The following is an 18,337-nucleotide window of genomic DNA, read 5'->3' on the forward strand; positions in this document are numbered from 1 at the left end:
TTCATCCCACAGCCTGTCTGCTGCATAGGATCACACAAGGGAGGAAGCATCAGGGAAGGTAAGTGAGTGCCTTCCTAAATCTGTTTGATTATCAGGTTTTCCAACAGGTAAGCATTTTCCTGTAATGCTCACAGCCTTTCACCTGTGCCAGGACATTTTTGTGCTATGCATATGCCTGGCAAGCAAGATCTGGAGGTGGCAGAGAGGCTGTAGCATGGCAGTGTGAATGTGTGCAGGCTTACAGCCCCCCAGGGCTCCTACACGTTGCTGGAACAGTCTGTGGGATGTGGGGTCAGGGCTGTGCAGGGTACCAGGAATAACTGGGGAAATGCTAAAGATGTGGAACTACAGAGAATCCTAAGAGCTGAGGGATGAAGATTGAAGAGGAGGTATTTTCACAGGGAAACAGGATTAACCATGACATCAGATATCAAAGAATTTTGATAACTCCTCCAACACAGAGATGTTCTTAAACAAGTCTTGGTGTTTAAAAAAAAAAGTTATAGAACAGATTCATAGGAGTCCCACAACCTGCACTATGCAAGTAATCAAATCACATGGGCACAGTGCCTGTTCTGTCATGGTAATTATGGATCTGGGTATTTATGCCTACAAAAATGGAATAAATATGCATAATCCACTTAATTTTGTTTCATCAGCTGAGCTGCAGCTTTTTATTATAATGATAAATAAATGAAAACCCTAGGCAGAAATGTAACACTTCTGTTATTTCTGTGTTAGAATGACTGTCCAATCTGACAAAGAACAACACCCCTGACTTCTGCCTTTGCTGTAGCCTCAGACTCTCAAAGCAGCTCTTCAGAACCCACTTGGTTTACAAGGTGTGCCCATAAAGGCAGGAGAGCTCTGAGAACTTCAGGCTGAGCAATCTTAGGTGCTTGAAAGGCTCCTGGAAAGCAAAGAAAGCATTTTCCCCCATATGATTTAGAAGTCGTACCGCTGTTAAGAATTTTGCCTGAGTAAAGTGTGCCTGTTTTATATAGCATTGTGTCTCTGTGGGGCGTCAGTGATGTACAGGGGAGGCCAAAAGAGCACTAGATAGGAGCGTGGCTTTGCCAGCTGCTGCTGACCAGCTACAGCTCCTGATGGCAGGACTCAGATGAGAAATGGGAAGGGAATGAAAGCAATCAGAGGAAATGACAGCAAGAGCAAAGTGCGCCTCTGTTTTTCTGCCACACATTATCTACTGAGTAGCGAGAAGAGATCTCAGTTTTTATGTTTTCTTTCTTAGCAGTCTTTCAGCAGAAGAAAACCAACCTTTCCAAGTGGAGGAATGCATATGTACTGCTGAGTGAACTGAAAGGCATCATCAGTAGGGGATCGTCCCCATCAGTAGGGGAGAAATTTAATTCCACTTGTGAATGCAGCAGTGAAAATGCTCTAAAGTTGAAACAGCAAAAATGCTGACTTTAGAGCATCAGCAAAATAACTGCAGTGCATTTAGGCCCCAGACTTGCAAACATTTTGGGTCAAATGGACCCATGTGAGCTTCCACATGCCTGCTCTGAAGTCTAACAGCCTAAAAGACTACGCTCTTACTGGATTTTGTGACTTTTTCAAAGGGGGCAGGTGAAAACTTTCTAGTTACAATAAATCACCTCATACATTCTTTGTTTTACGTAATTAAACTTGGTGCATCCCATTTACTAATTAGTGGGTGTTTTTCTCCCATGCTATCAAATTCAGAGCTTTAAATACTTGCTTATTTCTAGGATAATTCCTCCATCTCTTAAACAAAGCACTTAGATTACAATAATCTAAAACCTTGAAGGGATGAATTTAAGCTAAACAGTTCTCAGATCCACCAAAAAAATTGGCCCTTTCTCCCTAATCAGCCTGTTTCCCTTAGTCCAAGTCTCATCCAGATCCCAGATGGGCTCTTGTCTTCCTCCCACACTTGTGTTCCTCACTTCTACTACTGAGTCAGTCCAGCCCACCCCAGCAGGCAGCTGCACTGTCACCCAAAATCAGCTGTGCAGAGTGCTGCCACCAGCTTTCCTGCTTGACTCACAGCTTTGTTTGGGCTTCATCTCCAAAGGCCAAAACCATCGCGGATGGAGCACTGCACAGTCAACAAGAGCTCTCCAAGCAGGTCTGGTGCACAAACCGTGGCAAATCCCTGCAGAGCACAGCTGACAAGGAGAAATCACTGTGCCCTGCACATCTTCCAAAATATTGTCTAGCTCATTTTAATTTGGTAGCAATTTGTTAACAGCTCTCAGGAGAACAAAATTAAATACAATTTCATTGTTACAGTTTTAAAACTGATGCGGAGGTTCTCTCTCCTCTAACATGTAAAGCATGACCCCTAAACACAACTGTTCATGAGTATAGCAACAACATGCATCGGTCCAACTAGTAAGTACGTCACTGAGTATAGCAGTAGTGCTTTTGTAGCACTGAGGGTTGAAGGGCAAGGCAAAGTTTGTAGGCAAAGGTATGTGACAGACAAACTTTCATGCACCCAGTATGTATTCAGCATTACCAGTACACCACCACTCATAAACCAGGCACGGAGTGCTACAAACCCTGATTTACTGAGGGGCACTGGGCAACCTGTCTCAACTCCTGCTTCATCATCTCTGCATAAGACATAACGATACCACACATGATAAAATGCAATGGGATTTCACCAGGAAAAGTACTCTGTAACTGCAAAATGCTGTTGAGGGATTTGATCCATAAGATCTCCCCTCCAATAAAACAAATAACAACAACAACAACAACAATAATTATCACTGCATTAGTGCTTCCTGCACAGTCCTTTCCTTCTCTTCTATGCAGGACGCTGCATAAGCAGCAAAGCTCCGTGTTTAGGAGAAACACAAAACCTCACCGCTTGCTGGGCTGCTGTCCTGGGGCTTTTGCTTGGGTGAGGGTGGGATGAGGGACATGCCTCTGGGGGCAGGTCCGTGGGGCAAGGCGTGGGGTGGGAGCAGGGGGTGAGGATGCAGAGGGGGAGGATGCAGGGGCTGTGGGAGCAGGGGAGGAGGATGCAGGCGGGGAGGATGCAGGCTGGGAGGATGCAGGGGGTGCCTCTACCTTTGCCCGCCCGCCTCCCCCGGCCCAGCCCCGCACTGAGCATGTGCACGGCGCCGCTGCCTGCCCCCGCCGGCCCCCGGGGAGGGGTTGGAAGGATCGGAGGGCTCGGCAGCATCGCATCGCCGCCCGGCCCTGCGCCTGCGGGGGGCTCCGGGGGGTGGCGGGGCTCGGGAGAGCGGCGGGGACCATGGAGCTGCGGAGGGCCGTGGAGCTGCGGAGGGCCATCTCGGCCGGCACGGAAGCCGAGAGAGCCGTGAGGCGCTACGGGGCGCTGGAGGAGACGGAGTGGAAGGCGGAGGCGCTGGGGAGAAGTGAGTGGGGCCTGCCCGGGGGCGCTGCGGGGGGTCCTGCCCGGCTCCGAGCGTACCCCCGGGCTCCGAGAGCAGGGGCAGGCGGCGGGGTGTGGGGGGCTGCCCCCGGCCGGGGCCGCGGTGCTGTGGCAGCGGGGGCTCCGGTGTCCCCTGGTGAAAGGGAAGGGTGGCCGCACGTTAGGTCTCCCTCGCTGCTTGCTAGGTGGGGTTTCATACCTGGCTTTTCATAAATGGGTAGCCTGTAATACACCAGCTCTGAAAGGCGCGGATGGCAACCGCGCTATTCGCCCTCGTTATCTCCGGCAGAGGGTACAGCGCTACGGAGGGTACAGCGATGCGGCGCGATGTATTTAGGAGCTCCACTCATGCTCTTTGGTGGAGCAGCTTTGCTGAAATCGTAATTTTCCAGCAAACAACAAGTGACATAACCTGTCCAAAGTGCTGGTGGAAAGATTAAGTTAAAAGATAAACAGTTGCCAATCTGAGTTATCCTCAGGACCTTGTCTTCCCTGAGGCACGGGGGTTATTCTGTTGGCAGGACTATCTTCTGTACAACCGAGTAAACCCCTCTCATTGGCAAGGTAACCACTGAGGCAAGAAATCTTACTAACGATCACAAAAAGCTCTGTGCTACTATAATGAAAAATATTTTCTAAGTTACAGCAAGTGTTTGGTTAGGTCACGGGAAGAAAAGCTTTCTGTGCACGTGCTGGGATATCGTAATCTTTGCTGATACCGGGCTTGCCGATACTCTTGTTTCACGAGCTATCTGATGTGCATCATGAAGACTCACCTGGATGCCTTTTAACATCCTGGAGCTTTGCAGCATCCCGGTAGCAAATTTTTGCCAGCACTTCTGCTATGTTCAGGCTTCTCAGCTACTGCTGTGTTTGTCAGGCTCTGTTCTGGAATCATATTTTACCTTTGGGTTTGGTTTTTCAAGAATATGTTGCTGTCTGCCATATGCTGATGACAGAGGTGTAACTTTCCCACTCCAGTGCTTCAGTTGCAGTGTTGGTTTTGTTGCAGTGCCTGGCATACATTCAGCACTGAATAACTCCCCACTTGCTAAAATGGAATCGAAGACTGAAATTGCTGTTGCCTGAGCTGGTTGACTCAGCTGCGTGCAACAGTTTTGGAGGTCCTCTGACATGATACAGACTTGTGCTTGTCTTATTCTCATAAATAAGTCTGGTTTTGTTGCAGAGTCAGCTCACAAACTGAGTGCAGTGCAGTGCCTGTAATAATAATAACTGGTACCTGGAAGTGACAGGAAGGTTACATCTTGCAAGCTTTGGATCATCTGTTTGGCAGAGGGGAGTGCGGAGGCTGAGGGGGAGGACTGATCTGCTCAAAAATGTGTGCTCAGCATTGAGCTTCCACCCAACTCACAGCTTGACCTGGTACCAGAGTGGGCTGTTGGCAGGACTGGAACCAAGTGTCCAGGTGTCCGCACCCTGGCTCTGCTGCTGAGCTGCCCTTCTACACACTAGATTGGGTTTAGTGAGAATATTTCTGTACGTGTATAACAATGTAGATGTAGAATAAGAAGTAATCTAGAGGCTGTCTGCTCTTTGAGAAGTAGAAAATTATTATATTTAGAGTTTGCTACAGGAGTAATTGCTTTGTTTGTTTGTAGGCTTCAACCAAATACTGTAGAAATGCTTTTTATGGTAGCTGTTTTATATGATCTCATGTCTCTTTCCTATTTTAATGCTAAAACTGACTTCTGGTCAAACGTCTTCATTGATTAAAAATAAAGAGATCTTACTATTTGCTTTATTGCTTCCTTACAGCATAGGTCCTAAATTGCATGGCACCACGACAGTAATCTCCGGAAGGTCTGGAAAGAAGCTGAAAAAACATCATCCGATTTTCAGTAATGTCATCAGTTAGCCTTTGGTATTTGCATATCAGTCTAAATATGAAATGCTAAGTGGTATTATTAATGAAAGCAGGAGTCCATTAGTGCACAAAGGTTTGCCCTCTTTACTCTGACGATTTGTGTTGTCTTAAACCAGAATCTCTGTGGAGGCAGAACTTGTTAGGTACCTGTACAACAGTCTGCACAATACAATGCTGTTTCCTGGTTGGTGCCTTTGCATGCAAGTGTTGTTGTCTCACAAGGAAATGCACATCTTGATTACATCAAGTTTTGGTAGTTGTTAGTTTCTACTTCACCTGTTAAATGGAGAGGGGAGCTCTGTTTTAACATCTCTAACTGTGGCATAGAAAGCATTGCTGGTTATTGGCTTTAACATAGACGAGTTACTTCACAGCTGTGAAGCATAGTATCAGGCACATTTCTATTGTACAGTGCTCTCTTTCAGCCAGATTATCAGTGCTGCTTCTATTCTACCATAAATGAAGATCTGATGCCCTTACATCCCAAGAGGGATCTCCATTGGGTTTGCATGCACAAATACAAAGTAGGTGGTTTGAAGTTTGTTCTTTAACAAGACACTGGAGCCGCCTTCTTTACATACTGCTTACCATGTACTGAGCAACTCATATGTTTTCTAGTGCATACATGTTCAATACAGTCAGGCTCATATATTGAATGACTGTGATAACGTGGCTGAGCCTTCTCAGTAAGTGATCTTTACGATATAGTCTCAGGGAGTCTGCTGTGAAGCAGAGCACTCAAGCATTTTGGTCAGTCCTTATTATCAAGTGCACAGCTTCATTTAGAATCATCTGTCTTGCCGTCGGCAGGGACTCATAAATGCCCTGATTAAATAACTGCATGCCGTGCCAGGAAAATCGCCACAAAGAAATGAAGCAGTTTTTCCACCAGCCTTTTAAACATTGCATTTCTGCTTAGCTTTTCTTCCTCTTTCAGTTAGTATGAGGTATAGAAATAAATTCAAAATGCAAGGTGAATGTCTCAGCTTCAGTCAGTATAAAGAAGCAGAAAAACGCAAAAGATTATTTTTGATGCAATTTAGTACACCATGAAATTATTTTCATTTGAATGGTAACTGGCTATGAGCTGCCACCCCTATTGCAAAGATTCCCTTTTTCAATTGTTTTTGAGTATGAAGTGGCAATTAGGGGGAAGGGGGCCTCAGACCAGCACTGAAGACTGCAGTAGCACAGACAGTGGTCTTGTAGCCAGGTCTTTTCTCTTTAGTGAGGAAAGGGTGAAGAAAAGGCATCTGTGAATGCCCTGGGTTCGGGCACTTGCTTTATCTACTGGGAACTACTTGTGTCATCGTTAAGGCCTGATTTTCTTATCAGAACAGGATGACTACCTCCTAGGACAGGATCTAGCTTGTGATGTTTCAATGTTGCTTCTTAACACTTCATAATCATTTGAAGAATGTCTGTTGCAACATTACAAATAATCAAGTGGCAACAGAGAAATACATTTGTCTTGCACAGCAAAGATTGCACAGATAGAGTCCTGTGACATCTACCTGTCATTCTAATCACCAAAGAGTAATTAGGATGGATTTGTATTAATCAAGTGCCTGTAGGTATTTGTCAGAAAGCAGGTAAATGTCAATTTGTTCTTGAATTTTTGTGTCAGCTTGACGGCATTTGGAGATTTAATAGCTCTGTATATCTAGTGTGGACATATTGGATAGCGTGTTGGTTCTTGTGACTTCAAACGGACTCCTGCACCTTCATGCTGTATCTGTCCCACGTGACTGTAGAAAAGCAAATTTGTTTGACTCTTAACAAAGGTGGCCACAGTCTTGATACTTGGTGGGGTGACAACTGGATGTCCTCATTCTTTCTGTCCTGCCTCATGAGAGTGAGGGGTGACATGCATTGTCCCATTACACAGAGAAGGCCCTGAGAAATGTGGTTAGAAAGATGCAGTGGTGCTCTGGGCTGTCAAGACAGAAACTGCAGAACAATGCTGGGCATTCAAGAGTGTTAGCATGAGGGATGAAGGGGCTGAAGTTACTACCCGCCCTCCCAGTTAAATCCAAACCTGTATCAGTCACAGCTGTTTCTACCATCTAGCAGTTAAGACAAACACATACCTCTAGCAGTTAAGACAAACACATACCTCTACACCTTCTCCTGTGATGCCCCGCAGACCACACAAACTGTGTATTTCAGTACCTCTGGGTGCATTACTGATGAAATATTGGTTAGTAACAGGATGAACCGTGACTCTTAGAGCAGCTTCTTCCATGTGCTACTTCATGTTGATCTCCAGAGCAGATCCCCTTGGAGATGCACTTTCCTATCTGGTGAGTCTCCCTATCACATGAGTTTTGTGCTTCCTTTGCTTTTCTACCTAGCTATGGGCTATGCATTTCCAAGGCTTCTCAACAAAAAGGGCAACAAATTTACTCCCTAACTTGCTCCATGGTTCCAAACATAATTGTATCCTGATGATACATTTGTATCCTACACAGTCCAGCCTGACCTACAAAACACAAACAAACAACTACTCCAATCTCATCGAAGTCAAAGGGGCTAGTTGTAGCAGAAATCTGGCTAATTCTGGATGCTATCAGGGGCAACCCGGCAAAAAAGAGATGTTGGTTGCTAATGAAAAATAGTCAGGATCTTACTGCTCTGCCATCTAGTTGCACATCAGCAAAGGCATTTCTCTCTGCTGCGATGCTCGTAAATCAGAGGGTTAATGACTCCCAAAGTCTCTGTGCCCAACTGTGTGTACCAAGTAGGAAATGAACACTTAAGTGTGTAATGCAGTGTTTATATCCAAACCAGTGCCCATCAATAATTTCTGGAAATGATGAGGCTCAAGTGCCATATTTGGGACTGTTGCTCATGATTTTTTGTATTTCCTTTAAAGATATTTTACAGAGAAAATGCATTAGACCTGGAAAGTAGGACACTTTGAACCGCACACATCATCTATGCTGCTGGTAGCCTGTGGGATTATGGATTCAGTCTCTGTAATTTTTCTGATTATGTTCAGTAATTGATCCCTTAGTTGCATAGCATGTTTTCATCAGAGTAACCACTTTTTAGAACGTATGTGTGTGTCTCAAGGGTGCTTTATAAAATAGGATTAAAATTTGCATTTGGGATTGGGCATGCGCTGCAAAGTACTGTGTATCGTGCATGAAGTTTTTGGAATTTTCTTGTAGTTATTGAGCACTGTAAAGGTTGGAACTCAGCAATCCTGAATCCCAAAGTGCTTCTCCTCTGTAGCTGAATACGTTCCTTTTTCATAAAAGCCTTCCTTAATACAATAGTCCCAGAGACTCAACGAGTAAATAATGCCAATTCGTTTCCATGAAACGCATTCTGTTATCTAACTACATAAATGATACAGTACAAATGCATTCACAATCCAAAGATGAAAAATGCATGCTTGGAGGGCAAACTATATGAAATCACCAGGAGCACTGTTGGATAATTATTAGTTGCCCTTCAGGATCAGCATTGAAACATTAATTATCAACATTTTGTCAGCTCATAAAGGGCAAAATGTTTGAGAAAATAATCTCAAGAGAATTCATCATTAAATGAGGATGAATGATTTTCAATGAGACAGGTGGCTCATTGCTAAAGTCTAATGATTGCAAACTACCAAAATGTAAGAGGTAATTTGTTACTGTAAGAACAGCAGTGGTTTAAGGATCTTTTTGCTGCCCTGAACCTTCCCCCCTACCCAAGAAGCCTTTACTGATTAGGGATTTAAGAGTTTTTCTACAGGCACATTTGGTTTTTATATACTGATAAAACTGGCATAAAAGATTCTCATTATAAAGTGATTTAATGGTTTTGTTATTTTTTGAAGAAAAAAACTTCCAAAACCAGAAGAGGCATTAACAGCTCATTCTACCATTTAAGTCCTTTCAGTACACAAAGCCAAAGTAAATTTTAGAGTAATGTTACTGAAGCCAAATGAGCAAGACAGTGACCTGGCCTCCCTGCAAAATGACAGAGAAGTTTGACTAACATTTTCTTAAATACAAACAAAATGCAGTCGTGACTTCATTGACATCAGTGGAAATTTCCCCAGTGATTTCAGTGAAAGAAAAACTGGGCTCTGTGTGTTTGTCTCCCGGAGTCCTGTTCACCTTGATTCTCTTTAGAAAGCTCTGAGGGGGAGTCTGGGGGCTGCATCAGTTCCACAAGGATTCCCCTGGGGACTGGTGTCCGGCTGCTCTGATTTGAGCCGCCCAGCCCTCACCTCTGGCTGGGCAACTCCTGCAGTCTCGGCAGGCAGTGGTGAGCATTTGCACCAGCAGGGGCAATGCCATTTCAATCTTGTCTCTGAGCAGTGAGTGATTAGCTAAGAGATTGGAGTCCCTATGGTGAAAGGCTGTGTTTCACAGGCTCAAACTGTGTTTCACAGAAGAGGAAGCCAAAGAAATTAATTCAGTTACGCATTTGTGCCCTCTCTCCCCTCATCCAAACTCTAGTTTCTGCCTTCTCTCATCTTCTACTATGAGTGTTTCCTCTGGGCATTGTGTCTGGGAGGGGACTGAAATTATTGCAGTTTGGCAGACTCTAAGAAACAAGGCAGAGACATTTTCCTTCAGGCTGGTACTTGTCTGTAGCACAGACAAAGTATGTGGAATATTATAGCAAAGGACACAGCCAAGAAAATCAAGATCCATTTGCCTCTGCCTTTTGGTAAGTTGCTGAAATTTGTTGCAATTACAACATTTCTAGCAGTGATTTCCTACACAAAGAGAAGGTGACAGCCAGCTGTCCATTTGTGTCAGTGGCAGAGATAAAGACTGCTGCGTGGCCTTTGGGTCCTCACCTCAGAGACCTCCAGGGAGGCAGTCAGCTCAGCCTCACGTCAGCCCAGTGCAAGCTGTGAGGAAGAATGTATTAGTATATTTAAAGAAAACTGAATCAAAATGAAGGATGCCAAAGCAGTTAACTTGGTGAAAACAGAGGTGCCTAGAGAATGACTCCACTTCTGCAGATGAAAGGCAAATGCAAAAGAGATTTGTGTGCCAACTGTCATCATTGTTTTTTGTGAGGTGAAGAGATGGGGCCTGCGCTGCTCTACAGGAGCACATGCTGAGGAAGAACCAGCTGGTTTGGGATCTGCTGGCTCCATGGGCTCTGGTGGTTCCCACCTTTAAAGGGCCCAGCTTTTACCTGGCTCCCTGGAAGTGCTCTGCCCTGTATGTTAGAGAGCAAGGCCCTGGTATGATTCTCCTCAGCCTGGCCTTCTGATTTGCTACCGGACTGTGCACCTTGTACGTCAGGGGGCTTGGCAATATCAACATCCAGCCCCCTGAGAAATTACCAGCCTTTTCTCCTATGAAATGTGAAACTCCTCTCTGGGCTTCTGAGGAGCATCTTCTCAATATTTAATTACTTGCTGGAGTGGGAATCTGTTATGTGAAACAATTTATTTAGTGTCTAAAGCAATTCTCCATACCAGTATCACTTTGGCCTTTACTGGATTAGACTCAGATGTTTATAATATTTATCGAATGGTTTTAAGGGTGCCTAAAATTATCTACCAGCTGCTGGGCAGATGTTTAGAGCACTGTTAGACAACTGTGTTATTAGAGAATCACATCACAGAGAACAGAGAAAGAGAGAAACACACTTTCTAGTACATAATTGGATAATTTCAAAGGAGAATATTGTAAAGATGTGAAATTTAGAAATGTCACTGGCCATTTTGCTCCAAATTCACTTGCAACATATGCAGCTGTTTATCAATTAATGCTTATGGGATATCTTGCATAAAGCCATATATTCCTGAAGAGGTTTTGCAAGACTTAAAATTGAACATTTTGGTGATTTTTCTTTTTTTATGAAATGAAAAAAAAATAACGTAGATAAATAAGTATTTTTTTTTAAATATGAAACTCAGTAAGCTTTAAAAAACTGAACATAAGCTGAAGCTGCCACTATCACAGCATCAAAACACTGAAGCTTTGTGTTAGGATTACAGGATCAGAAAATGACTCCAGCAAGGAATAAAATGGAAAGTCAGGGCTGTTTCCTTTGACCACTGACAAAAATGACAGTAGGAAATGAACGAGTCATTTTTGTTTAATGCTCCCTTTTAATTCTCTGTTACATAAGAGTAGAGCATGAATTGTTTCACTGGAATGCGCCTTAAATACAGTCTTGCTCCTGAACACACATTATCCCAGATGGGAATGTGCCTTGGTTTCTTTGGGAGCTCTGCACCAGGGAAGGTACCTACCACAGTAACTAACTGTACCGGTTGCTATTTACAGCTCTCTGATAGCACCGAATCTCACGCAGGGCTGTGGCAGGGTTGGGCACGGAAACCTCTTCCTGAGCCTTCCTGATTCCTGGCTCTCTTCCTGAGCCAGACTAAAATAGCTCCTTGCAGATGAAGGTCCAACCCAGTGCCACTGAAAAAAACTGACAATGAGGGCTTTCAGGTCAGACCTTCAAAGGCAATTTTCCCTCATTTTTTGCGTCTCATTTTCAATCCATTTTCTCATAGAAACGGCTGTCAGATCATATACACTTTGCAAACTTTCCCACCAGGCTGCACACAGCTGAATATTCTCCCCATTCTCTGAGGGACACGCTGCTGTGTGAAGTGCACAAGGCAGCATTTTCAATTCATAACATGATGGGAAAAGAGGAAAGGAATATGCAAAAAGCAATGACAACTACATCATCAGTATCATGATTTATTTGAATGTAAAGTGAGTTTTCATCTCACAGATTTATTTTGAGAAGGAAAATGCTATTTTAAGTAGTCAGCATGCCCCTACCCTGCATGAAGTGCCCTGCACTAAAGAACAGCTACCAGGAGCTTTAAGTAATGCACTGCCTTTAAGATAATTGAAGAAATGCTAAAAAGATAGTCCCTTGTTCTCACACATCTGGCCTCTAAAAACAGGTAACTAATGCAGTTTGATTTCTGGACTTTTTTTTATTTCTGCATTTTTGAGGCACTGGAGGCCACTAGAGAGGGACTGACTGGTGGTTGTGGTGGAAGGTGAAGCACGGAGGCATCTGGAGGCTGTGACTAGCATGGTCCTTTTTTTTTTTTTTTATTCCTAAAGTGATTGAAGAACAGAGGTGTAACAGTGATACAGGACTATAATTGGGGAGGAGGGGAATATTAAGACCTATTTCAAAGCTTGGCTACAGTATATGGAATTATTTCCATATACTACGATGGGGTTCTGATCAAGGTGAGTGCCAGAGCTCTTGTACTGGCTTCAGCTGCGATTCCCACTACATTCAAGTCTTGCCCTTGATTCACAGACATGGTGTGTGCTACGGTGAATGACTGGGCTTTATTCATCTGTTCTCCTTAATTCCTTCTCTCTTTACTTTGTCTCCCTTTGCCTAATCCTCTAAGTACGTTCTTTCAAAGGAAAACAAAACAAAACAAACAAACAAACAAAAAAAACATCAACTACAAAAAACCCTATAACTCAAAATACAGCACTCCTACCCTAGAATCATGGAACATCCCAAGTTGGAACGGACCCGAAGGATCATCAGGTCCAACTCCTAATAATACGTTAAGTTAGGCAGGAAGCTTACACACAGAGGAGTCACACTCTGACTTACACAATATTGTTTGTACACATTCCTAGATTTTATTTCACAGTGAGTACCTGACTCCAGGGTTCTGAGTACCCTAGGGTTTGTATAGGCAAAACTACAGTGATTTGAGGGCTGGACAGGCTACACCCAGTGAATATAAAGCACTCTGAGCTTGTATAGTCCAAGTTGAGTCTCTGCAGCAGAAGCATAATGCAACAGTGCATAAACTTCAGGTTAATTCCCTATCGAACGTGAAAGGAATGTATGAGAGCTGTTGCTACAGGAAGACAGGCAAAGCAATTTTTCAAGCATCTTCCTAGTTCGTTTTGTTACACTGATCTCATAACTGCTGATGTAAGTTATTTTCTCAGTAACTGGTAACAAATTCTATTGTGTTTACCTTTTATGTAGAACACTCTGGATATAAAGTACCTTGGTGATAATCTCTTACAGTGAAGAAAATCACAGCACTTAATTTCATTTTTTAAAAATTGTGTCTAGCTCACAACAGAGTTAATCTAAGGTGACTATTTCCCTCTGGAAAGCTGTTTCACCCTCATGTTGCAAGCAAAAAAAATCTGTCTCCTTTAAGTTCTCCACACATATGGGCCTCTACACAAAGAACCCTGTCCTCGTAGCATGTTTTTGTTCGCTCTGCACAAGGCAGAAGAGATGTCTTTCAGATGTCCGGTCATGTTTTTCCCATTCTATGTTTAAATGAGAAGGCTACCCCACTGCCTTCCATGGGAGTAAGACAAGAAGCAGGAAACAGAGCTCCTCCTCACAGAATATCCCCTCAGTAATTTCCCCAGGCCTCCTTATTCTGTAGCAAGGAAAAAAGTCCCAGCTAGAAGCCATTTTAGATCTACTAGAACAGATGATCAGAGTTCTCAGTTTCTGGGTACTCCTCTACAAACAGCAGGGAGAGTTTCAAGGAGACTGGAGAGCAACGACACGTCTGTGGGCAAAATCAGGCGTTGGCTGGTGTTCGCTGGTGAGCCCAAGAACCAGGCAGCATGGGAGACAGTCACTCTGAGCTGTTTATCTTTCTAACCAAATCCATACTGCAAATGAGCTGAAACCAGATTCAAATAAAACAGCGTGAAATGTTTACAGCAATACTCAAGTATTACTTTATATCTTGCTCTGCATCAACACAAATTAGGTCAGAGATAATCGATTGGGAGAAAGGTCAGAAAAAATGGCACTCACCACAAGGCCCTACTTAATCTAGGAGGTGATCAACTTTGCATAGTGATTTCTGAGGAAACGGTTAAAAGAAAGGTATCCTTTCTTTACGAATACATTTCTATGAAAAAATATTATGTAAGCAATTTAAAAATGAGAACAAGAGGTAAATTCATTATTGAATGCTATATGTTTTTCTTAAACTTCTGTATGATCCATTATTAACCTGCTGATAGCAACATATATGGGCAGTAGGCTGAAACAGGTTACAGTGGCTTTTATCTATCTGATAAGAGTTTTTTTTTGTTCTCTGCTGGTTGTGCGAAGTTTTCATACAAAACCAGGGGAGATATAAACACCTAATGAAATAGGAAAATCTGATTGTAAGGCCAAAGAATTGAATAGGAAAGATTACCCGAGGGGGAAAGAGGAAAAAAGTGAAGGAAGCAATTCAGCTTAATTCATTTTTAAAAAACGACAGACTTCATCCTGGTGGCATCCCAATATTTTACTGAATGACAGATCTGTTTACAACTCTTCTTGAGCTTATGTTTAATTCACACAGGGAATTTCTACCCCTAGGAAACAGAGGAGGAGTCTGGTCTGTCATTTTTGTGGTGGCAGATTCCCAGAGATGTGTATGTCCGGCATACGTCAAAGACCTAAACCTCAGTCTTTGTAATCTGGAGATGTACTGAGATCAGATTCTGGATGCAACTGAAAAAGCTAATTGTTTTTCCAAGACCTCCCTCATAATAAAGTTGGCTTCCTATATAAGAGATCCCTGACTTTGTACTGAGTACTTCTAACACACACAGTCATGACTTTTTCAAAGCAAGGAGAAATTTTTCATTTTCTTTTGTGAGGGGGTGAGGTCACCTATTACTTTGGTACTGAGAATTTCTCCAGGAAGTATTTTAAATGGGACATACTCCTGGGTTGTATATATAATTAAGAAAATCTTTTCCAATGCTGTGATACATGAGGTAGCTGTTGTTCTGAGAAGAAACAACTGTTCAAGAAAGTCAGCAACTCCCTTTCCATACCAAAACTGTTCAAATCTTGGCTCTAAGCTGCTTATGTACAGCAAGTCAGGGGCCTCTATCTTCCCCAAAACAGGCAGGTGGGGAATGGGCATGGACATTGCTTTGTCGCTCTTCTTGACTGCTGGAAAGATTTGTCAAGTGCACATTGAAATGGAAAGAAGTATGGGAATTTCCTCTGCACTTCCTCCTGAGCCAGGAGGAAGCAGAGAGCACAGCTGGACGCAGAGCCCTTTGGCTGATGCCCTTCTTCCCATGTCAGGAAAAACCAGCCCCTGCACCAAAGCATCCTGCCCTTCCTGAGCTCAATTGCTGCAGGGCTCTGCATGCAGCAGTTAAGTGCCGAGACAACTTCATGCAACATCAGCTAATTTGCTTCATCTGCAGAGACTTATTTATTTATCTGTGGGTATGGGGAGAGACAAGAGAGAAACCGGAACAGAATATTAGAAGCTTGCTGGGATATTGAAGGCACCCTTCTGTCAGGTTGGGTCAATAAAGGAAGCACTGATCTGAAATACTCTGTGGTACAGCACAGAAAGAGGAGGAAAAATGCCACTTACTTCAGTTATAACAAAACAAATTAGGTTGCTTAGTTTCAAGCTGACGTGTAACGTGGTCTGGGGGAGATGCCTTTCACACCTCATCTAAAGCCAGTAGCCAAACGTGAAAAATCCTGTTGGCAGAGCATCTGGCTTGACTGCAGCACTGATACCCAAACTAGAGTTCATTTAGAATTGGAAATAACAGTAGGAAGTCTGGAAAACATTCTCGCACAATTCAATTACAGTACTCTGTTAAGTCTGTCATAATTCTCTGCAGACCTCATTATATGGACAGCTCTTCTTCAAATCCCACTCCAAAGCACTTGATCCTTCTTTACGCACAACAAGAACGGCCAGCTGATACACCACAGGCTGTTTCACAAATGGACTGCAGTAGTCTTGAAGAGAGTTTGTAGCTCAGTTAACGCCCTGTGGATGTTGGAAATCAGTCTGAAATGCTCGCACTGATACTGCAGATGCCCCTCCAGGGTGCTGTAACTGCTCCGAAAACATTCTGTCTCTGAGCAAGTCCTGTTTCCTCTCTGACAGTATATCTGAGGCACTAACAAAGCTCTGTGGTGCTAGATTTTTAAGTCTGATGTGTGGTAGGAACTGTACTGCAATAATATTAAGCAGGATATTGAGCAGTCACTTGCAGACCAGCAAGTGTGAAGGCGTGCAGGTCATCTGTAATGACCTCATCCCAGTCACCATAAGGGGAAAAGTGAGACCTGCCGCATTTAGAATCTGGATCTTGACAACTGCCTCAACTCAGAAATGCAATTTATATTAAAACAGAGGATTCAGTTTCAGCTGAGTGGAGAATCACATCTGAATCCACAAATAATGTCTCTAGGGTTTCTTAATTCAGTGGGACTTGAGTTTAAAAAGGATTTTAGAAGAAGACATTAATTCCAAACTGCCTTTGCTGTTTTCATGATTCTGTTTTCCTAATTTATATGCATCTGCCCTCTAAGAGGCTGAAGAGATGTGTGCAGCTTTGTTATCATTGACTGTAATGGCAATTGGCTGAGGCATGCAAATTGCCTAGACAGTCTTGGAATCAGCTTCAAAGTAGCAAGGTTGAGCCCTGTAATTGCAATGTCAAAGGCCCTATGGGTTTTCAAGACCCAATCTGTAAGTCTCATTATGGTAATTTATGGTAGTGGGCATTAATTCTGCATACCCTGAATTTATTTATATCAGAAGCACTCCCTGCAAACTTCAATCACGTTAAAAAATTCTTTATTTCTGTCTTAATAGTAAGACACTATCAAATCACGCCTGGGGCTTTCATTTCTTTGTTTATGGGAAGACTTTCATAGGAAGTTAGATTTATCGTATATTTTCAAGGAAACAATTCAATATTAATCTTGGATTCCTTAGGCATTTGTTGTGGTAAACGCTGAAATGCTGGTTTCTGATCTGTAAATATGTTTTGTATCGGCTTTAAGCTGCTGCCAGAGGGTGTGCTACTGAGGAAAAATCCTCTCTGTCCCCCTAAAACGGTCTGTTTAGGGGACTGTCCACAGCATTGTGAGTCACAGATCAAAGACATGATATAAAAATACAGAAAGCTAGTAGAAGTCTCAGTGGTAGAAAAAAATTACATGTAGATAGTAATGATAACACTATAAAATAGCATCAGATCATACACAGATTTACAACTAGAAAGAAATTATTCTAGTTACAGATTATTAGGTAGCAAACTGTCCCATCATACTGAATCAGTTCCTTGCATAATCGAACACCCTTAGATCCAGGTAGAAGAATGTGAAAGCAGGGATGGTGCTGTCTCAATGCGATAGTTTGATTTGACAAGATGCACACTTACAACTTCTTAAATGGAGAAAGAGTCTGGAGTCTGTGTGGACAGTGTCTGACTGCAGAAACACTGGACCTCAAAAAGCTAAATTCTACCTTAATGCTGAAAGAGTAAAGCCCCAGATAATGGTCAAATTATTTTTTTCTGCTTCCTGAGTCCACCCTCCTGCAACTGCAGGCAATCACACAATACCTGAGCTTATTCGCAGGACTTCTGCTGTTTGCTTTGTTGCCATGAAAGGAGGACAGTCCCTTAAAAGACCCAAATGCTCTGATCTTATTTTAAAATACCTTTGGTCCATTCATCCAAAGACTGCTTCAGAATGTCATTGCTTTGGATAGTTACTAGTCTTCATTCTAAATATATTCTTTACGTAATGGCTTACAGCAGCCATTATCATTTAACATAAGTAATGCTTTCCACTGCCCTGATCCTCTCTTCTTAGCCACCAAAACATCCATCATCACAAGCAGACAAGTTCCACAATTTTGACAGCATCAGAAGTCACGAGAATGCTGAAAATTGAAAGCTTAAGTACAAGATAGAACAAATAGAATTTATCATCCAAATACAGGACGGCAGTAGAGATTTTAAGTTATATTAAGGGTGAACCTGAATATCACATTAAGTCCTAAGCATCACATCAAATTTCCTACAAGCCCTCAAGACTGATACAGATTTACAGGATCTTCACTGTCAAAAAAGGATGAACAACTACTGAGAGAGGAGCTGTTTTCTCCAGATACCTTTACTACCAAAATGATGTCTTCTATGCATAGAGTAGCTTCTTAGACTACAGAGAGCTTTTTCCTGGGGGAAGTGTAAGATTAAAGGGTTGTATAATTAGGAACCCACTTAGGAAATTGGAACTGTCATAAATTGACAAAAGACAAAGCCAAGAAT

General features: G+C 42.9%; 1 protein-coding gene across 1 annotated transcript in view; it reads left to right on the top strand.

Annotated features, from left to right (window-relative positions):
- Window positions 1-3,166: 3,166 nt before the first annotated feature.
- Window positions 3,167-18,337, top strand: part of BMERB1 (bMERB domain containing 1) — a 47,749-nt gene continuing 32,578 nt past the window's right edge. The window contains exon 1 of the mRNA XM_082772451.1: window positions 3,167-3,374. Within this exon, the coding sequence (XP_082628577.1) occupies window positions 3,251-3,374 (124 nt within the window). The 5' untranslated portion in view covers window positions 3,167-3,250. The remainder of the gene's footprint in view (window positions 3,375-18,337) is intronic.

This window comes from Aythya marila (assembly GCF_965140915.1).
Source record: "Aythya marila genome assembly, chromosome: 15".
Classification (NCBI taxonomy): domain Eukaryota; kingdom Metazoa; phylum Chordata; class Aves; order Anseriformes; family Anatidae; genus Aythya; species Aythya marila.